Source organism: Agelaius tricolor, unplaced genomic scaffold (assembly GCF_023055355.1).
Source record: "Agelaius tricolor isolate 1412-34295 unplaced genomic scaffold, bAgeTri1.0.p SCAF_3, whole genome shotgun sequence".
Classification (NCBI taxonomy): domain Eukaryota; kingdom Metazoa; phylum Chordata; class Aves; order Passeriformes; family Icteridae; genus Agelaius; species Agelaius tricolor.
This window is the reverse complement of record NW_027269263.1, coordinates 15,247,552-15,271,033: the sequence shown is the minus strand read 5'-3', so window position 1 is coordinate 15,271,033 and position 23,482 is coordinate 15,247,552. Positions and strand designations below refer to the sequence as shown.

Here is a 23,482-nt window from a genome sequence, read left to right as displayed (position 1 = left end):
AGGAAGGAGCTGGGAAAACTGAGTTAAAAAGTAACAATTAAAAAACGTTTTACACTTCCTACATGGATCTCTGTGCACACTGATACAGATTCCTATTCAGATCTTCAGATCCCACAGAGGTGCTTTCAGCATCTCCCACTTGTCACCTTCTGGAAGGGAAGACTACAAAGAGCCGTGTGTCATGTCAGCGTACGAGGTGCACAGCACTAATAACCATGTTTAATGTTTGTGTACAGTGCTGCACAATAGGTGTTCAAAGTGCTGTGCTGAGAATAATTAATCCTCCAACACATTCATGTAGTAGGTGGATCAAGCATCATTTTCACGATTTCACAAGGGGGAAAAATAAAGAGGCTGTCAAATCTGAAGATGACTAACTAGAATTTGGTTGCCTGTCTTCCTCAGGCTCTTTCAAATCTCTCTGCCAGAGGCAATGACAGTTCACAGACTCACATCCCAGATCTTTCCAGTTCTGTGGTTGTTCATTTCTGGGCCACACTACCTTCCTAAAGCTACCCTTGTCTGCTAGTCTGGGATAAGACTAGGTATTTTTATTCACTTACTCATTTGAAGGGTCAGGGATCTCAGTATTTATGAAACCTCAGGCTCAGAATCCTGTAGTTTGGGTACTTTTCAATGCATTAATGGAAGGAGGCAAGCTCAATATTAGTACAAAGTTCAAGAAATCCCCCAGAAGCTCATGGGTTTGGAAGTTGGAAATGAAGGAACAATGCTTTAGCATCTATCAACTCTACAGCTTCTCACCACTGGCACAGGAAGTCTACGTGGAAAATAGTCACTTTGGATCACCTTCCCAATACAGGGATGCAAATTAAATACTCCTCACAGAAGCCAGTTTAATATTCTGAAGTTCCTAGGACATCCTAACTCCCCAGAACTGGAGAAATACTGGGAGAGTGCATTGCAGTGCAATTTTCTGTGTCTGAGTCTTGGATGTATAAATGCATCAAGCCACCTTACATTTAAGAACAGCAGTAAAAACCAACATTTGTTTTCAGTATGCCCAGTCTTTTAAAATTGACATCTGTTCTGAATCCCTGCACAGCTAAACGTTTTTCACTGCATTTCCAAAGCCATTCTTTAGTAAATAGATAATTAATGCTTAAATACTTCTTTCAAGGGGTTTCTACATTAACATAAAAATAGTGTAATTATCGATGGTCAAAATGGCATGACTACAATATATAAATTCTAATTCCTTTTGCTGCTCTGAAGCTGATTTTTTTCATCTTCAACATGGTTTTAATCTAGTTTAAACATGAGTATTACTGAACTTAAAAATATACCTGTTAAGAGAGGAAGAAAAATAATTACTATCATTTTGCAAAGCTGAGCAGTAAAGCAAAAGTAAAGCTAAGTCTAGTGACCACAAGTTTTTCTGAAGATCTTTTTTCAAGACCTTTAAAAAGCAGAGATGATATTTATTAACAAATCTCTGATTCTGTCTACAGAATCTAATACTACAAGTTTAGATCAAATACAATCTAATTCTAGAAAGAGGTAATGTTCTAGTAATGCTAGTTATTACAGTTGGTAGACATCTTCACTCTAAAATATTTTTTAGTCTGAAAAAAAATCTTATCCTTTGTGCTGAGTTTGCCTAGGTCAACTTCTGAAATGCATGCCAAATAATGTAATCCTTTTTTTTGTCTGTATTTGTGTGTGTACAACATCTAATAATATTTTCAGGAAAATACTCTGAAGAGCTAATTATTGTTTTCCATTACAACTGCAAGCCACTTTCTATTTTTTTATTTCCAATTTACCTTGAACTTGAATCTCAAATAGAAAGTCTGTCTTAGAAATTGGAAAATCTCAAGCAAACACACTGAAACAATATATATTACACAATGTGTTAGTTTAAGTAATCTTCCCAATCCATGCACAGAAGAGAATTCTCAGAGAAAAGATGGAAGTATGTGTTGCAGCTTATACCACAGATCAGCTATTTAGTTAAATTTCCAGGAAAGTAACCCACAAGCTCAAAGTGACAACGGGTCCTGGAGCATACAATTTGGAAGTGATATTACAGGCTTGAGCAAAGGGAATTACATGAGCAACGGAGCCAGGCAGGCAATTTTCAGTGCCAACAATATAGGAGATAAAAAATAGAGACGGTTTTGGAGTCAGTATTTGATGAGTGTACTAAGGCAGGACATATGTCTTTGTATTTGTCCTACAACACGTTTGATTGACATGCAGGTAAGGAAGGGAATAAATAACAAAACTCAAAATAATGAAAAAGCTGCAGATTATTTTTGTCTGTTGGAAGTGTTATCATTAAAATCTCCTGAACATGCTGGAAAATTAGCACACATTCAAAGTCATACCAGGCATTCTTATAAATCATCAGAAAGTTTCCCTGGATTCTTGGCCTTCTGTTCATTCCTACCATAAAACATACCTTGTACTTCATCTTATTCTGGTTCTCCAAAACTGAATTTTTAAATTTGGAAGAAAAATACAGTAAGAGAACAAACTAGATAAAAAAAGGAAGAAGTTGAGATATGATAACAGGAGAAGGGTCTATTCAGAAAAAAAAGAAGGGAGGGCAATGAGCAGGTTGGCACTGTTTGTATGCTTTGTAAACTGACTATTCATCCCCTATTCCCTTAATTTCCTAAGTTACCCTGAAAAATGCCATCTCATTGTTCTTTAAAAACAGAATAATCCACAAGACCAAAAAGGAAAAGAGAACTAGGAAATTTCATTGTGCAGGGAATAAATCTGTAGTGTTCTCAGAACATGTGCAGTTCTGGTCTCACTCTTTTTATAAGCATGTGGAACAAAGAGGTACAAAGAGTGACACAGATGATCAAAGGCATTTAAGGACTTCTGAACAATCTTCAGCCTGAAAAATATCTTAGGGGCAGATATGGAAAGAGCCTAAAAGTTCTTAAGCAGAATAAAGAATGATAAGGTTTTTCACTTGCCTCTTCCAGTATTAGGAAATACCAAATGAAACTAGTAGGTGACAGGTTCAGAATAAGCACAGTTCATCTCAACATCCCTGTCATATTCTGGAACTCTGCCGCAAAACTGTGTCTGTGCTCAAACTTTGCACAGACCCAAAATGCAATTAAAAAACTCAGAGAAGAAAAATCTATATATTAAATTAAAAGTAAAGCTGGACTGCCTACCAGAGAAGGCTGAGAAAATAAGCACATACAGTGATCACCAACATTTTATCTCTTCCACAGAATTAGACACCAAGCCAGCCCTACTGAAACCTCAACTCTCTCTCTGAGAAAGGGCTTAGAGAAAAACACGCATGACAGAAAGCAATTAATCACCAGAAAGAACAAACTGAAATGATCTAGAGGGCTTTAGGGGTCAGAAGTATAAAACTTGGTGACTAAAGGGCTGCCAAAACAGAGCACCTGGGTAGCAGCCCCAGGCAGGGACAATACTGGGATCATAAGCACTGTTACCGAGCTGGTAGCGGCCTTCCTGGGAACCAGGGACAGTCAGAAAAAGAGAACAGATTTTAGGGGATGACTCATCCAGCCAATGTGCCTCTATTAGCACAACACTTGAGCATGTGCATGATAGAACCATAAGGCCTATGGAAGTTAATGACGGTAATGTAAAATAAATTTTCCATCAGACAGGCACAGGAGTTTTGTGTAAAGCGCAAAGATAAAATCTGAACTTGCTGAAGGGCGAGTTCATCTGGAAAGATGAAACAGAGAGATCAGAGTGGCACAGACCCAAGAGGGTATGGCAGAACTGAAAATTGAAAGGTGGGAATCAATGATGCACATAGAGACTTGGAGCAAAAGCAGGAGGAGGTTTTGTATCTTGTGCTTGAGGGGAAGCTGAGATCAAGGGAAGCTGTACCAAACCTGGTGTTTATTGCAAAGCAAAAACAAAGTTGTAATCTAAGGACAGCAGGAGACACGGATTAGACAAAGAAGTGGGAAACCGAGCCCTGCACATGAAGGAATAAACAGGGAAATCTGGCAGCAGCAAGGAAGAATGTCAGTGGAGGAAAAGTTGGTGCCAGAGTCTGTCAGTTACTTTCTCAAGAAACCAGTAAAATATTAAGAAAGAAGGAGAAGATTGGATTAGCTGCAAAATTATGGAAGGTACTGGAAGCAGCCATCTAGAAAAATCAAAGCTGTTGGAGACTAATGCGTTCACAAAAAAATGGACAATCAGCAAAACCTTCTGAAATTCCTTCTCAATGGGGATGCTTTTAACCATTCTGCCATTTACTGCAGATTTTGTGAACACTCAGTATATTCAAGAGTTGATAAACTGGTTGTTTAAAACAGCCAAACAAAAACTTTATTAAAAATTTAAGTTAAATCTTTATTTTAAATTGCCAAGAAACTAAAAAAAAACCTTTTAACTTGATAACTTCTCAAATCTTTTGCTCTTGCAAAAATATAACTCCAACCACCAAGATCACCTTTTCCCAAGCGCACGCTACCATGAAATTGGAAGCATGCCTGAAAAGTCAGAAAATTAAGCCTTTTTTTTTGGAATAAAAATGATGAAGAGAACATCACAGAAATGCCTTGGGAAATCTTCCTACCATTCTGAGAGGATTTCAGCTTACAGACATCTTCAGAACACCGTACAGCTGTGACCAGCAGGGAGGCAGATGGAGAACTGGAGACAAAAACTCCAATTGCAGCAAGCAATGAGCACAGCCCCATCCTTGCTCACCAGCAATATCCCAAAGCACTTCTCTTCCCACACCAGCAGATAAATAAAATCAGGATTATTTAGAAGGGGTAACCATATGGTTTGAATAATTTGTAAATGCTATTTTCAGCATATTACTATAATACATGGTAAAGACCTACAAAATAGGGTCAAAACTTACTGTTTTATAACCAACCTGTTCCATTTGGGTGCAGAGACAGAGTTGATGGCTCTATATCAATTATTCCACGTGCTGTTCCTACCTTCATAGTCACAGAAAAAAACAATTGTTCCATGTGGGGCATATTATTGGGTTCCTGAGCTCAAATAAATATTTATCAGCCTTGCTAATAATTATTTGCTAGTAAATATTTGTTTAAATTGTGAAGTCCTGACTTTCCTTTTTAAATTTCATTTCAGCCTACATGCATCTGTCTGCTTTGTGCCTTCCTAGTGGATTGCTGCAATATGTAGCAAAAAAAAAAAAAGGAAAAAATGCAAAAATATCAACTACAAGAAAGAAAATCAACACAAAAACTTGAAATTTGTTACCCTTAAACTGGGTCCTTTCTCTCTCCAACTCCTTCATTCCCTCTCACCTTTTTTTAATTAATGAAGTCTCAAAATCCAGAAGCCACTTTTATTCTAAATTAAGGTATCTGCAATGCTGCAAGAACAGCACTGATGAGGGTTTTTGTCTGGATACAGTGCATGCTTTCCAATTTTTATTTTTTTATTTTTTTTTAGCATACACAAAACATTGCAGAAGCACGTGTAAATCATCACTCTCTTGCCCAGTGGAACAGAATTTCAGTTAGCAATGCCAAAAGTTGCCTACAGAAGGCATCTACATCTGGTCTGCTACATCCAAGGCAGCAACCACAGGCACACAGGGTTTGCTTTGTTCAGAATTCATCTCTGTGGCGCAGCTGAGCCTCAGATATAAAAAAAACCCTCAAACCTATGAGCCCTCTGGGGTTAAACAGAAAAATGTTTTCAGTCACAACAACTTTTTAGGGGACGCAGCAAAGCTGTAACAATGTATGCAAGAGGTTTTATGTAAATCATTAAAGCCTCCTGACTTCAATTGTTGCTAACACCAAGAAGTTGCTTAATGTACACTTGAGAGTGTGAAGGCAGAACAGATGAATAGTCTCACAAATCCTATTTGCTCAGTTGGAAAAATGCAAAAATATTTGTTGAATCTAAGAAAAAAAATCTGATTCCTGCTCACTGCCATTCAAATTTAAAAGTGAAATTAATATTCATTATTTCTGAGTGTGTGATGGTTTTTAACTGGGAGGCAGAAGGGGCAGATACAATCAGTAAACAAATTTACTGTCGAATCCACACAGAATTCAATACCTACCTAGCCACTCGTTGAATTTTTTTACTTCACTAGGAAGCCCCAGCTCAGTAAAATCACCAGCATGTATTAGCACATCTCCATATGGCATTTGGATGGGATCAGTTCTTGAGTGAGTATCAGAAATACAGACAAATCGTGTGTATCCTGGAGGCTTCGGAGCGTCATGGGGCACCGGATCAACCCTGCAGGAAATGCATCATAACAAGGTTATAAAGTATTTACCTACTCCTTAGTGTCTGCTTTGCAATTCTGACACTACTTTTTTACCTTTACAAAAGAGTACACAGACTTCTAAATCTGCCGGATGGAAGGATTTGTTAAAACAAACCTAACACTAATGGGAGGTGTAAAAATTCTTGATGTTCACATCACAACATTTGCAGTATTTGTTGGGTAGATAGATTAATTTAAAGAGATTAGAGATTGGACTATGGCAGTAACTCTGACACAAATACAAATAAATCAAAGGTATTGCCATTTTCAAAGGAAAAGCACTATCCCATTTCATTGTTTAAATATGATTACACAGTACACAGAAAAAAGATTTATTTTAGATACATAAATACATTTAGATGCTTTTTTTTTTCCTAATTATAACTTCTTTTCTGCAAGTTACTCAATTTGAGCAAATTTAATTAACACATTTTGGAGATATGTTTCAGTGTGTTAATGCAAAGCAATATAAAAAGTCTCCTAACAGCTGTAAATGTATGTTAAAGCCTGACTATTGTCAGGACAAAGTGACGACTTTCTGGGCTTAATTACACTAAATGAAATCAGATGCTGTGAGGGGTGAGGCTGCATTGTTCAGAACCCAATGTCTACATTCAAAACTGAAGAAACTAGAAGATCTGGCCCAGTTTGATGAGTCTCACTTGTATTTTACAAGAGGAAATCAGAGAACACCCGTCTGCCATAGAAGGAATACTTGTTTTCAAATCAATCTTTTTAACCTCAATCCATATTTTGTTTGAATACATAGAAGCAAATCTATCTATATGCAGCTATACTGTATCTGCTACTCCAGTTAGGGAATTCTGGTGGAAAAAAATCAAAAAGCAAGAGATGCAAGAGTTATATTAATGTCACTAGAAACCAGAGAGATATACAGAAATGCTATGAACTATTTTACTTTTACAACATTTCTTTTGAAAGGGCAAATAAAATTAGTTTTGCTCACTGTTGCAGTATACAGTACATATTTCTATCCCTTGCTGGTTGTGCTTTAATTCAGGAGCTTACTTTTATATAAACAAACTCAGGGGAAAAAATTATAGAGATCTTTGCTTTTAATACTACTACTTCTGTTTACTAGGTAAATTTTCAAAAAGTATTTTAGTGCTTAAAAGGTGTAAGATAATAATTTTTAATCACTCAACCTTTTCTCTGTGTCAAAAAATCTATGAAATTTATAGGCAGATAAACTGAGCTGGTTTTGACAAGTTCACAGGATAAGTGGTAGGGTGAGGAACAAATCTAAAACACTGAAATCTTTTTAAATACAGAAAAAGGTCTTAGCATTTTCTACAATGTAACTACAAAACCAGAGTATGAACCAATTATTTTGTACCCATCTTTGCCACATGGGAAGAAGAAATATTGGGGGTTTTATAGTAAAACTGGAGGAGCAGCCTTTTTGTACAAACACCTTAGGGCTGTCTTTCTGAAGTTCAGGTTTTGAGCAGAAAGTAGCTGAATATGAGCTGAGGGGTAAAGCCATCTGTGATCAAATCCTACCTGATGAACTACATGCCAGGGGCATATGTAAGCAGGGATGTAGTGGGAATTCCAAAATTTGGGTGGCAAAGAGTGCGGTGCTTGGACTCCAAGTAGCTGGAAACACCTTGTGTAGGGCATGTGGGGAAGGGCAGATGACGGAAAAGAGTTGAGATGTTAAAAATGCCTCTGTTTTGGAGGAGGAGAGAGCTGCACAGGGCAAGCTCCAGGGGAGGCAGCAGGAGTGCAGAGGAATGTGGGTGGTGAATGGTGGGGTTCAGACTGGGAGGTGAGGATTTGCCCTCAGGTGGGAGCTGGGTGAAGGATGGTGCAGTCAGTTCACAAAATGAACTAGGATGGTTGGATAAAAATGATGAGGGGCTGACCTTGGCTATCACTGTAACTGTTCAAGCTAAAAGGATTAAACACCAGTGCAGTAAACTGAATTATTGCTCTTCCCGCCCAACACTTCCCAAAGCGAGTTACAGATCACATTACTGAGCCAGCTTCAAATCATGGATACTGCCTTGGCAAACAGAAGGATATGGACTGGTCTAAAACACCACTCTTTGACTTTTCATGCTAGGGAAGCCTTTAAAGCAGGTACAGCTTCTCCTTCAGAAATCTTTTAAAGCTCAGCACAGCAGCGAGCCGGGTGTTAGGGAGCAGTGTATGTTTCACATAGGAAGCTGTGTGGAAAGAACAGCAGACTTACCATGGCAACCCCATGCAGCACATAATGCACATGCTTTGGATGGGGATGGGGAAGGTGTGGACAGCATTTTCCTGGTTGCTGAGGTATGTGTAACTTTCAAATTCTCTGCAATAGGCCAGAGAATTTTCATGGGGAAAAGGCATCAATATAAAAAAAACCACCCAAATAAATGAGATGCAGATTTCTCATGTTGAAGTGAAATGCATGCACTGAGACCATATATAGGTAAAAGCATATGTCAAGTTTCACAAACTCATCTAAGTTGTATTACTGGAAATAATTTCTGAAGGCTCAATCCCCATATTCTTGTGTAACGCATTCCCACAGCAGCTGTCACACCAACACCCAATGCACAGCTTGCAGCATGAGCAGAGGAATACAGATCTGCTGATTATTTTTGTGCAAATGCTTTTGTTTTTCATTAGATCAGTAGGAAAACTTGCAGAGAAACTGAAAAGTGAAGTTGGAACATCTCAGAGCAAAAACACTTCTAGAGGTTAGTTTATACACTAGATTTCAGTACTTCAGGAAGGAGTGAGACAGGCACTTTCCAGAAATGACTGATGGACTTGAAAACACTGGCAGAATTTACCATCCTCCTTGTCAGAGGCAACCCAGTCATCTCACAAGCACAGGGATGCCAGACTACGACAGGTCTAGAAAGGGCTGTCAGCATGTTCTGGGAGCTAAAACATAGAATAAGAAATCCAAACCTGCACAGAGGACCAAGGAAGAGCAGCAGAAAAGGAGCATACAACCCTCTGCCCCCCCTCACCCATGGTTAAAGTAGTTTACTGAGAGTTCAGATGTTAACAGGTCTGTGTGAAATGTTGCCGATTGTCCGCAACATCACTAATGGAGGTATTTTGAACCATGCACAAAGCCTTCACCTCCCTGAAGTTAAGGACAAAACTTGCATGCACAGAAGCAGGGCTAGGATTTCACCCACAACAATCATGTGAATAAAATGTGCTTTTGTCGCCCTTTTTATGTCTACTTTTCCCTTCTTTGTTACTATTCTGTTCACTGGTAGGAAGAAAAAGCAATCCTGCTGGTATTCAGAAACATTATTTACTATTTCTGTACAAAGAGAAAGCGTAGGTCAGATTGTGGTACATGTTTCAATTGATTTGGCCTGTTTTTCTATTTGCACAAGCTTCTTCAATAGTATTAATCATTCATGAGAGATTGCTAAACTCTTCTGAGGAACTATTTTCTAAGGATATCTTATTTTCAACTCCTTGCTTGGGTGCTGGGTTTCGATTCAGGAGGCTTAGGTAGTTGACTGCCTAAGCCTCCAGTACCACGATTTCTTACTGGTTAGAAGTTTAAGCAGCATATTGTTGAGAGCCAAGTGAATAATAAAAAACTTTTTTTTCAGCCCAGTAAAAAACATTTAGCTTTTAACATCAGGAAACAGATTTCTGAGTGTCCAGGAGCTGTCTGAATATTCACAAAAAATAGCTAAGCCTCAACAAATCAGGCAACCTGCATTTGGCATTTTCATTTGAAAAAGTATTTCAGAACCCACATTTGTTTGTTTGTACTTTTTCTACCATTTGCCAGCTCTATAAACAAAAGATGTTTCCCAGTGCTAACACTCAACTCATTTTACTGTTTGCATTTCAGTAGGATCTAAAAAACCCCAACACAGACCATAATATACTGCCCCCAAAAACCAAGTGTTTGCTCACCATCTTGATATACATGTTAGTCATCAGATTTTTTTATATAATCTAATTTATGCCAAAAAAGCATTCACTAAATAGACACACAGCATTCTACCAGTCACAAGTGCTGAGTTTTTTAACTGCAGAAATCATGACCTACAGTTTTAAGTTATCAAATCATATTAAATACGACAAATGTAAATTAGGTGACTATTTGTTCAGTCCTCCTAAAGGAAAAGGGTTCTCTTTAAAAAATTAAAACCAGCCATCTGATCTAAAGATAAGGCTGCTTCTCTCTTTAATATACACAATAAAATGGTGCAGACATTTTCATTCCCTATAAAAATATTTTACAGTAGAATTTTATACTTAATTTATTTGTAATAGCTTTACTGTTTTGCTCTTCCTTCTGGCTTTAAACTTTATGGCAGGTTTCATTTTGTAATTATAATTCTCCACTTTACGTTACAAGTAAATCATCTAGAGCAGTTAATTTTACTGATGTTGTCATTATATAAGAAGTCAGAAACAAACACATTATTTTAATTACTCTTTAAGCACTTGGCACTTTTGGAAAGTAAGTTTTCGGATGGGTGCCCACAGTATTTTATGTATTTATATGATTTTTCCCTTGTATGCAGCTTTAATATAACTAACCAAACAGAATGTGTGCTGTACAGATCCAGGCTTGGTATGTTCAGCAACCACGTACATTAATATGCAAGTGCACAAAGCAAACAAACATTAGTTATTGAGATTGCAGAAAGTATCATCCTTGTATCATATCGTGTTTTATTGCCACCACTTGTTTTTTATTTCTCTTTTCAATACCTAAGTACTATGTATTACACTTACACCAGTGAGGAAATCTTTCTCCCATCTTTTAACAAAGTACTTTTCAAATGGACTGATTTCTTGTCATTATAGTAAATATTATTAGAAAGGCAGCAAAACAGCGTTCCTTGAATTTTTTGTGACTGGTCCATGGAATACCACATCGACAAGGCAATAACCATTCCGAAGGCTGTGCTGGAGCAATAACAGCACTATAATACTTACATTTGCACATGCGGGGGCTGGAAGCGTCCCTGGTTAATGTTGTAGAACGTGAAAGCCTGTGTGGGGTTGGAGCTGTACTCATCCACCTCGATGATGAGCCGGCTGTGCTGGTGCCTCCTGGCTGCCATGATGTGGGACTGGGCGAAGGCCATGTCTGCGCGCGGGGCCGGCGCCCTCAGGCCGCCATCTCTGCTATCTCCCTGCTGCAGGGGCCAGCACCATGGCAGCCCCCGGCCCGGCCAGCACGCTGCCCTTCCAAACACCTGCGGCACAGGGAGACACGCAGCGTGACTGTCGGGCACTTCCTCTGCTCACAAGTGCTTTGTGGAACGGGAGGGGAAGGCGAGGGACGGAGACAGACTGCTCAAAGTACACAAAGTTCTCTAGTCAGCAACCTGGTGAACGTGCTTTACTAGGGGTGGGAAGCACGGAGTGCAAGTAAACTTTCTACACTTAGAAATGTATAAAAATGACTTTGTGAGAGCTGTCTCTCCGTGATGCACAGAGGAGAGGAGCCATAGTAGTCACCCTATCGCACTCGACGCTGTTAGCCTGGTTCAGCACCAATCTGATCTTTGCTTGTGGCCTTTTTACGATTGTATTTTAATTATGGAATAAATTCTCCTTATTAATCAAATTGGCTCATTCATTTATAACAAGAACATAGCTCAAGTATTTCAGACTTTCAATCCAAACCCAAAAGATAAGACCAAGCCACATCAAATCACAATGTTTTTGCAACACAATCGTTTACATTCTTCTTTTTTTTAATAGAATGATTAAGTTTTATTCCCCATCCTCCCTCAGAAAACCCCCACCAAACCTGAAATGGAATACATTACTATAGAGCACTCAAATGCAAGTAAATTGAACAGGAACCAGTTAAACTAAATTTTCTCAAAGTCTGTGACCTTAGAAAGAAGCATTGCAAGTGCCTATTCTTTACATCAACAGAAGAGTGAATGGATTTCTGTGCACTCGATCCTAGTTTTATAGCATCACTGATGGAACTCCTTGAGGAGCACACAACTCCTTGAATGAAGGACATATATATGAAGGGCTCCCCTCTTCAAATAATTTACAGTCAGTAATAGCCCAGCATTCTGAATTCACAGGAAAACAGAATGATTCCAAGGCTAACACACAGTTAAAAGTTACTAAATATTTAAAAAATGTAAAATCCCTACAGGTTTTATGTTTGGGAATAAATTTTTCCCCGAAGGTTATGCAAGTCTAGAACAGCAGTACCAAAAATGGGTAGGGGAAGAACAATGTGAAACTAACTGGAATGCAAAGAGTATCCCCTAGAAACAGCAGAAAATAATTTAAATGTGAATTTTACTCCTATTTCCCAGTTTTAATAAAAAATGGATTATAAGCTATAAAGGTGGGTATTTTTACAGTATAACTTTGCATCCTTTTTAAAAGTTGTCTGACTTAAACATTGACTTCCATGCAAGCAGGGGCTCTTTTCTTCTAGGGAATACAAGCAATCTGATTCAAAGACTTATTTCATGAAAATTCATGCTAGAATGCAACAATTCACTTAATATGCAGAGTTTTGGAGAGCAGGACTAGAAGTATTTTCTGTGACCATGCTGATGTGCCTTTCTGCCATTCTGAAGGGACCACTGCCGAGTGATGGATGAGGGAGGCCTTCACAGTCACTCTGATTTTTAAACCTATTTATAAGTACTTAGGTCCAATTCAGTTTAGTGGAAGTAAAGCACTTAAGCATCTTTAAAAATCTGGGCTGCAGCCCTCTGCTTAACTACTGCAGATGTTAAGTGCTCCAAGAAGTGGCAGAGTATTTTTGTTTGGGAAAATCTTGTTCTCAGGAAGCCGAAATGAAAGATTCAGCTTGGTTTTTGTTATTGGCTGAATGGCTGTAAGATGATGACAACTTGCTGTCACTAACAAGCCACAGCAAAACAGCCTCAGAATAAAGGAGCAGATTCCTACATGCCCTCCCCTAGAACGGAGTGGTAAGGAAATGCTAGAATAACAACAAAGAAAATTTGGGATTTCAAACACTCTCAGATGCTGAGTTCAGGCTGCAGAAGAAGCAGCAGCACAAAGGAATGTGCCAGAGCAGGGGGAGGGAAGGGAGGCACGATCCTTGTAAGAATAATCAAGTACAAATTGCTGCATTTAGGAAATAAGAAATTATGACAGCAGATGTGAAGAACCTTCCCTAAGGAGCTTCCTGTATTAAATGATGCATTTGTAAAGAAGTTTGAATAGTCAAGGTCAGAGATTTTATAGGGGGCAAACTGTTCTAAGTGAACCTACTTCTGTTTGAAAGAAACTATTAGAACTGGTGACCTCTAGAAATATTCTCCAGTAGGAGAAATAATTTATGATTCCACACCTCCATATAAGGATTTCAAACTACCTGAAAAACACAGCCTTTTTTTTTACAATTTGGGGATTGTGCCCACTTTACACACAACTGAACCAGGGTTTCAAAGAAGTTAAGGCACTGCCTTAGGGACCTAGAATCTCCCTTTAGCCTTGGGAAGCTCTCAGGAGCTCACAGCAGCTGAGGAAACAGCTTCTGTCAGTCTCCTCTTTGGCTTCTGTCCTTTACAGCTTGTCACAAGTCAGATGTCAAGTCTGCTGCAGAAACAGCAGATAAACCTGCATGTACCCCAATATCCACCCTTTGGCTCTCCTCCTCTTTCTGGGTTAGTGGAATGGCACGTACCAACACAATTTAATTCAAAAGACAAATTTGTTTGGGAACAGAAACACATCCAGTACACCACTCGACACACCCTTAATGCTGAAGAGCTCTTTTAAGCAGGGAATCCACCCTTGCCCACGGGACAGTGAGTGAACCACACACCATTTGGCCAGCCTGAGAGAATGGCAGCAAACATCCAGCAAAAAGTTCATCCTATATACAGGTTAAAAATGGAAAGACAACCTCTTTCCTTTGATTAAAAAAAAAAAAAAAAAAAAAAGAAAAAGAAAAAAAAAAGGAAGGGAAAAAATGCAACAGTACATTGAGTCTTCTGCTCAGTGACAGTCACTCAGTGCCAACCCTGGACACATAAAAAACATAAAAACAAGATGGAAAGGGAAGGGAAGATCTGGGAAGAGGAGAGGAGAGGAGAGGAGAGGAGAGGAGAGGAGAGGAGAGGAGAGGAGAGGAGAGGAGAGGAGAGGAGAGGAGAGGAGAGGAGAGGAGAGGAGAGGAGAGGAGAGAAAGGAAAGGAAAAGAAAAGAAAAGAAAAGAAAAGAAAAGAAAAGAAAAGAAAAGAAAAGAAAAGAAAAGAAAAGAAAAGAAAAGAAAAGAAAAGAGATCTAAAAAAAAAAAAAAGAAAAAAAAAAAAAAAGAACAGCAGTCACTGAAATGCCCTGAATGCCCTGTGCTAAACAGAAATTATCTATGTAACACACAGGATCAGTAAGCATAATTCAGTATCAAGCTGATAATTCAGTATCAAGCTGATTTCAAGCTCATTTCAGATACATACACAGATGTCTTTGAACCTTACCTTTCAGTCTATGGTTTTCTTCCTGCATAAGTGATTGGCTGACTACTGACATTCTTGGTGTTCGACAGAACAAGCTGTCTCCTTCCAGCTTGACTGATAACCAGACTGACACCCATTACTCCCCTCTTTCTCTTTCCATTTCCAATAGTTCCCCAAATTGTAACTTTTCCTTTCTTTTAATATTCTGAAATGTATTGCTTTCCCAAACCACAGTATAAAATGCAGCAGGGAAATAATTATCGGCTTCTGCAGCATGCAAGTTTTAAAATTATATGCCCAGCATTAACAACACAGAGAGTTAAGACTCAAATCCCCACAGCAACAACATGCTAACCATCCTCTTCCCCCAGACTTATGGAGCTGCGGGATGTCTGCCAGGGAAAAACAGAGAAATGTAAAAAGGACTGCAAGAACATGAATACTAAAATAAATACCACAAACCTGGCTGTTGGAATCACAGACTGAGAAAAAGCTATTAAATCAGCTAAGCCATCTTCTTACAGAAGGCAGGAATGTTCTCTGTACAATAATTTCCTGCTGTTTTCTCCAGCGTGTGTTCAAATGGGCCCCAAAGTCCACTGTGTGCAATGGACACTGCTCCAGCCTTCAGAAGGCTTCACATCAGGACATAAACTGTGAGGATTGAAACACCTCTCCTAAGGAATTACTGGACTAGGCAGCTAGGACTATCCAGATATATTCAAGTACTTTATGAGATCATCAAATAAATCTTTGTATTAAGATTTTATATTTTTTTTACTTTTTCAGCCTGAAATTTCTGGTGTTATATCTCACCAGCATAAATATTTCCCCATCTACATGAACTTCCCAGCCTTTTTATACATCCTATTTATCTTTTTTTTCATTTCAAGCCAATGTTTTATTTTGATCTCACTTCTCCACTCACATATTTTGCTTTATTCTAGGCTCACTCTCATGACCACTGTCTCTTCCCAAATCTCACTCCACTGCCCAACCGTTCTCTCCATCATCCACCCTTTGTCTCAAGTCTAAAAACACCACTGACACTTCTTGAAAATAATTCCTGCAGCACAAAATGTGAATCCAGAATTGAAGCTACATGGATCAAGCAGATGTCACTGAAATAATAATTAGAAACCAAGATAAAATATTGATTATGATAATTTTATTAATATTTTTAAAAGTCAGTAATTGGGAGAAAACTATAAAGGTGTTCTCTGTTGAGGACTGAACTTTGCTAAGTTGCAAACATCTGAAGGTCAAGAAGCACAATGTGACTGTAGCACATCACAGCAAGAAGCTGAACAGGGGTAGTTGCCAGATTTTCCACCACCAGTGAGACAAAGAGAGAAGAGAATGCTGGGACTCTAGGCAGTACCAAGGTCAGGGGCAAAGAGGCAGCTACAGAAAACATGTTCATTTTGCTCAGCCAGCCTCTCAAGCTGATGTTTGGGGAGGCAATGAAAGAACAAAATGTAGTATCAAAAAAAAACCAAAAAAAACCAAGGAGGCATTTCCATGCAGCTATGAAACATCAAAGCTGTATTTTTTTCAGGGAAAGCCAGTAAGACAAGAGCAGTGAAGCACCTTAAAGAGGAGCATGAGAGTTTGTGATAGACTACATGGTGACACACTTTCTTCTCATGCAAATCTTGGACACTGCTAAGCAGAAACTCTTTCAAGAGCTTTTACAAGCACCCAGGTCTTCCCTATACTACAGTGCCCCTCATAAACTGTCACATCACCCCTTACATAAGGAAGGAGACCCTTTATTTAAACCTCCAAAATCAATACAAATGTCACAGCAAAATTTTTGCGATAACAGCTCCACCGTCACAAATTCCTGCTTTTGCTTTAACTCCGGAAAATGCTTGTTACAAACTGACCACCAGTAAGTGAACATACTGAGACTAGAAAAGCAACCACTTACTCTGAGAAATAGGCTGAAAATACTAAGGGTTTTTGCTAAAATACCCATTTCACACAGTTCAGATAGAGGCCAATCAATGGAATCAGTCTGCTATCTTCAGTTCTGCCACTGGAAAATGAATATTGAAATAATCCTAAAAAGGCATTCTTCTGTGGGAAAGGATGAGCCAGGGAAATCACACTGCTGTTGAAATCTTCCCAGAGAGATACACTTTCCTCTTCCTCCTCTTCATCTTCTGAAACAGCATGCAGGTCCTGGGAAAGCAAAACCACTGGGCCTCCCCTTGGCAGCCTGGTGTGCTCACCTGACAGATGAGGACTTTAAAGGGAAGGAAGCACAGTCAAATGTCATGGAGACACTTGAGGATTTTAAGTTTGATCACACACACTTCTACTGATGGAATCATTAGGCTTCCTAAATTAATAGGATTTGTCTGAGATAGGAACATTTCCCATTGCATTTAAAAAAAATAAACAAAACTAAAATGCACTTCTAGGCGTTTTTAGAAAACATCTGAGGTGAAAACATTCCTGTGCCAGCAAATCTAAATTTGATATCAATCAAATAACACTCAGTTCTGTGACTCCATCTTTTCCCTGGAAGTCATAGCTATTTCTACCCATATAAGCAAAACCAGGTGAACGTAATTCTGAATTACCTGTAAGCCTCAAAACCCTACTCTTTTTGTCCTCTTCTGTTTAGAATCTCATATTTCACATATCAATGAATACTTCAGTGCCTCATCATATATCTCACATATTTGTTAACTGCAGATCTGCAGGGCACTGAGCAATCTGGTTTCTAACATGGAAAAAAAAACAACAGTGACTTTGACAGACCTCTTATTTCTCTATAATTCCAACCACCTTAATCTGCATTAGGAAAAAAAAAAAAAAGGCAACTAAATCCCCCAGGTTATTTCTCACCATTCTAAAACACACATCATTGCTCTCCTTTGCAGGTTATAATGACCTGTAACATACAGGTATGAGTAACAGTATGAGAAAACTCTTGACTGGATTTTTTTTTCTAAAAATTAGTTACTTCCTTTGCTCTAGAACATAAATATTGCACATTTCTCTCATTATTTTCTTTATAAAGAACACGAACATACTTGTGAGCTTTAACTGTAATAAAAAGATTATATGGACACAGCAAGTACAAAATGAGATAAATTATTTGGGTTTTGGGACTATGTGGTAACATCCACTTCTATGAAGTTTATATCCAAAAATATACTGTACCTACAGCACACCAAAGTTCTGACAAGGCATCCAGGAAAAGATACAGACACTGAGTTCAGAAAATACAAAAATGGCACATTTACCTAAGAAATCCAAATCTGTATTTGTTTAAAGCAGTTACCACTTAGAAACCTTCTTTGTCAGTCTTATTTTGAATGATCATATGATTTTTAATTACTTTTTCTCATTTCCCTACTTAGTTCCCAAAACTATACAGTAAATGAATATTCTATTTATGAAAATTTAGTTTTATTCTGGCTCATTAGCAGTATCATTTTCTGAATCAATTTCTCATCCGTACAAATAAACTGTTCATTTATTCAATTTGAAAAATCAACAAAACCTAATAATATTGCTTTGTTTCCACCTTAAAATTCTGCTTTACCTTATATCCAATATATTTTAGATACTGGAGTGCTCTAAGATTTACAAATAGACTGAATATTTGTCGAGGCTAAACGCATTATTGTAATCCTACATACGACAGTGCCTGAATGTATAAAAACATTGTAATATTTCAATGAAATATTTAAATGGATACTTTTTTAAAGTAAAATCAAATGTTTTTCCTGAAAAATATAATATTTTCACTCAATACTACCTTTAGTTATCTAAAAATACCTGCAGAGTAGATAATCTTTGTAAGTAATTACCTCTAGGGAAGGAAATTTTAAATAAATATCTAAGAGCCACAAAAATAATTTCTCACTTTTGCCTTAGTCTCTGGCAATAATATATAATCTGCTATGTTACTGTAAACCGTGTGTATATATTCATTCAGGAAAAAAATTAGAATTCCCCAAATGAGAATACTCATTCTAAAGGAAAATAGCTAAAAATACAAGTTATGCGGGAAATTACAAAAAATGGACATTCCAACAGAAATAAATTAGGGTTGTGGGGGTTTGATTCTACATTTCAGTTTGCAATTTGGGCATGTCATCTACTCCTGAATCTTTCAAGATATTATTTACTGAGAAGAAGACTAAGTACTGAAACATATTTAAACAGTTTGGTTTAATTTTAAATTGAAGAATGTTCTTTTTCTTTACTCTTTTGTGACAACTGGCCACATCCTCATTTCCTAGCCTAGTACAAGCCCTGCTGGGTGAAAGCCACTTGCCTGCGACACTCACTTTATCCAAATTGCTTTCAGTGGAATTTGTGTGTAATAAATTGACAGGCTCTTCCTTTTTCGTGCAGCAGCCCCGCTTGGCTGTGGATTCATTTCTACTGCCAATATTCTCATCTGATTTCAGAAAAAAATCTGATGCTAACAACTCTTGAAAGGACAAGAGCACAAAAGAGAAGTGGCCTATGCATCCCTGTAGTTCAAGATGAATGAAATGACAAAGTGCCAGCACATATGTCAAAGGTGGGATGTAGAACACAGCTCACATGCAAATATATTTATAGTGATACTACTTCTGGCATCAGTGTCTCTTTTTCTACTAAGACCTGGAGATAAATTATAAAATTAAACATGCAAATCCTTCACAGCTACATTTTTTTCTCTTATACACAAAACTTTGAAAATTTACTATGCTGTCTTATTATTTCTGCTGTTTCCACTTCTCCCTCATCAATCCCACTGAAACCCTTCATGTCATCTGATTCATGTCCAGGGAGGGAGTCACTGGGATTGTTACCTTTATTTTTCCAGGTATTGCCTCTAGGACTGATGTAAGGAAAAAACAGTCAACAACCACTCCTACCCTGAAGTCATGTCCACAAAGAGCCCCCCTACGTGGTCCATGTGAGATAAAGAAAGGCTGCCCCTGAACTGTGCACGGCCCATCGGCTGATTCACTGGCTGCTTGAAACACTCACTTGAAAAATTTTAGCTGCACTGGTGAAAAGATTTTCATGGGACACCAAAAAATGCTAAAATAAAACTACACAGTTTAGAGATGGAAAGTAAACAGAGATCAAAATGTAAAAATATCTGGGAGGAAAATAACCAAATTCTGAAACAAACTCACTGCACGTTTTTGTTTCTTTTCCCTTCTGTTTTATTTGATCAACATGGTGAAATCTGGACATTTTTTTTGATGTTGACAAACCTGAGGTTTCTACTAATATGTGTTGAAATTGACATTTATTGTCATTCTTGTTGAAGGTACAAGCCAGTTAGTCTCTGTCAGTAGCTAAGCTCTAATCTACCCCATCCCCACTACATCAGGCAAGGTGTCTTACCAAAATCCTCTCGTATTAGGGACACAGTGTTGAGGGACAAAACTCAGAACAGTGATACAGTATAGAAAACCTCCAAATAGAAATGTTTTGCTTTTCTACCAAAGAACCAGAAGAAAGGCTGTCCACAAAGCCAAAATAATCCTTTTATGAATATATTATGAGTGTCCACAGACCAGGTGAAATCCAGCAGCAAATGATGCTGGATACAGCCCTACAGTAAAACAGTCTCTGCCCCAGATTACAGCCTCCAGAAACTCAACAAAGGATATGGGAGAAAAACAATGTAGCACAGGAATTATCAGTGCAACGGCAGCACACTCTGTTCCTTCCATTTTCTTTTAGGAAAAAATAATGCAAGATTAGCATCACAAAAGACAGAAGTGGGAAGAAGATGGGATTTGATAAGAGTCGGTGAGACAAGGGAAAAGGTGATAAGGAATCAAGTGGTGTGCAGGGTGCTGGAGTTCCACAGCGCATCAAGCGCAGTGATGCAATTCTGAGAGCAGGCAAAAAAGGAGGCTTGTGCAAAACAGCCAATTAGGAAAACATGGAAAAAACAATCAAAAATATCAGTCACCATCTCCTCCTTCATATGCCACTTGTTCAGCTGCTCTGCTGGCTTCAGTCTTTGGTTCAGTGACAAGACCCTAGATGCCGTAAGGGAAGCTGGGCTGACTGCATGACAGAGGAATTCAATTTAAAAGGTGAAGAGGACACACCACATAAAAAGTAAGCTTGCAAAGAAAAGTGATACACTCTTGGTTTTAGCAGAAATGTACAAATTAGACATATGTAACAAGCGAGAGCTAATGCTTGCAGTTGAAATGTATTTCTGCATTGCACCTCTCACTCAGTAAAGACGAGCCCTTACTGCACTGATATTAGTCTGACACAGAATACAGCATATTTAAATGATATTATGAACTCAACCTTTACTCCCATAGTAAACCATAGCATTTTAAATTGTGACTGAATGGAAGATGATAAGCATTTTGTGTTTAGGTTACTATAATGAATTCCAAGTCAGTTATGACTGAAAGTTGCCTCATATATACCATGATGGCTAATTGTTGATCCTAATACAATTCCCACTGCACTGTCAAAGCATGGCAAAACTGCCACACTTGTTGACAGTCTCAACAATGAGGTCAAGCAGTGAGCAGCACCCAGGAATGAACTGCTTTGACTCCAGAGGTGGTTACTGCAGAAGCAGGGAAACAGCCAGTACTGCAACAGCTCTACCACTTTTTGCAGTGGATCTGATCAGGGGCTGTCACTCTGCAACCTTGCCTGAGCATCACATTCTCATGCTATTTTATTTGTAATTACATTGATTGAAAAGATGATTTTCTAATGGGAAGTAAAAGGATAACAATCCAGCGACCTTAAAGAACTGTCTTACATTAACCAACTTTGCTTATATCTTAAAAAATAACCTAGAATAGCCAGGATTTAAAATGAAGGTTTTAAGTTAGAAATAATAATTAGAAACTTTCCTCTGAGACAGATGAAATAGACATATGGAAAATGATGACAGAACCCAAACCGATGCATGATCCAGAACACCCAAATTAAAGTTTCCAGGGCTACAGTGAGTCTTATTTTGAAAGCTCATACTGTATGTTGCAATATTCTAATATTCCTTCATGTAACTGAACGTGTGAAAAGGCTTTTCCTTCAGCTTACCTTGCACATCCTGTATGAATTCTTCAAAACAAAATTCAGCAAGGATCAAATGGACTGCACTGAATTATTTGTATTATGTTTATTAACCAACTGAGATGAAAACTGTTCTTGTGGATGAAAAGCATTAAAATTCTCAATTATGAATGCACTTTCTAATTACTATTTGATATTGTTTCCATATGTCTGAAAAAAAGAAACTGACTGGGTAATTGACTAAGCAGTTACCTGGTTTTAGGGGATTTGAGTCGCCTTCCTTGTAATTCAGTGGCAGAACTCAAGCTGACTTAAAAACCAATGATCTCTTTATACAATTTTACTTGTTCTACTAAATAGAAAAGTGCACTTCAGTGTAACTCTTCAGGTCAAGAGGACTGCACCTGAGGCAGCAGATCTGAACATGTTTGGTTCCTACCAGGACATTAATCTTTTGTTCTGATTTCGTATAGTACATTCAATTAAATAAATATGACCACAAACTACACTACATTCTATGAATCATTAAGTGAAGAAGCAGAAACATCAATGTCAGAGTCATCTATGAATGTATGCCAGATCAGAACTCCAGTCTGCTTTACATTCCTGCTGACAGTTCCCATAATGAGCATGCAGCATTAAATAAAAACCATGACCTGTTTAAACAAAGATCAGAGCACCAGCTTTATCTTTGCATTCTCTACTGTTTGTTGTTTGGCATCACAAACTAACACCAAAGCAAGTCTCTTGTTAATAGCAGCCCAGAAGGTTTTCATACAGGGCATGAGGGGATGGCTCCTGTCCACCAAGAACATTTGTGTATCTTTAATATGGGCACTTTACTTCACACGAACATATACAGGTATTCTCTGCAGTTACTTTGCTGTGAATCATACCACAGGAGATCAGGAAGAGAAGAAAGGAGTTAGAGGGGATAGTGTACAAGCAAAAAATTTTAAAGATGTGTTATGTCTCGGATAGATTGAGACAATGAAACAAACCCCAAGAGCCAAGCCAAAACTGTTTAAACATACCATTGAAATTTTAAGGGTAGTAACTAATATTAATCAGTTCACATACATATGATAAAAGGGAAAACTACTACATTTAATAATTTCAAAAAAATCTATATATAAATAGAAATCAGTAACCCCCCTGTTTTTGTAGTACACTACCAGAGAATTTACAATGTCTGTCATTACGAAACTGTTTATTACAAATAGGTGCAACACAGATTGCCCTTTTTCAATGACTCCATAACTGGTCTTCTCTTAAAGATGCATGATTTTTTGGTAGTCAGATTTCAGATATACACTTTTAAAATGTAGCCTTGCATTTTGAATATCTGCCTTAGAAAAAGTGAGAGTTCACTTCATCACAAGCTAATTGCAAAGTTTAATAATCCTGCCTAGTTATCAATTTATCCAGAATATCCGGAGCTCCTTTACATTAGTCTAAATTAACCACAAAATTCATTAAACTGAAGTTGCAATGGCTATCAATACCATACATTATCAGCAGATCTCTCAATGATAATATTGTTAAGGTACAGACTGTGCAAGCAGGAATCTTCAACTATTGATCTTCCACCAAAGAGAATGAAGCATTTAAAATCTGCCCAGTTTCTTCACGTTTCCCATCTGTACCCTCAGTGTTACCCACGGACAAGCACACCCATTTATAAATGCATTCCACACTACCCATCTGAAAGTGTGAGATAGAAAACGCTAATCCTAAGAAAGCAAAGAAAAGAACTGAAATTTCT

The 23,482-nt window shown here is 38.0% G+C and overlaps 1 protein-coding gene across 4 annotated transcripts in view; it reads right to left on the bottom strand.

Annotated features, from left to right (window-relative positions):
- Window positions 1-23,482, bottom strand: part of MPPED1 (metallophosphoesterase domain containing 1) — a 62,774-nt gene that overhangs the window by 38,095 nt on the left and 1,197 nt on the right. For 3 of the 4 annotated variants that reach the window (XM_071422623.1, XM_071422624.1, XM_071422625.1), the window contains 2 exons: window positions 11,204-11,466; window positions 6,044-6,225 (listed from right to left, as the gene is read on the bottom strand). In XM_071422623.1, the coding sequence (XP_071278724.1) occupies window positions 6,044-6,225; window positions 11,204-11,355 (334 nt within the window). In that variant the 5' untranslated portion in view covers window positions 11,356-11,466. Of the gene's footprint in view, window positions 1-6,043; window positions 6,226-11,203; window positions 11,467-14,706; window positions 15,173-23,482 lie in introns of those variants that run through there. The other variant, XM_071422626.1, reaches the window with a different exon arrangement.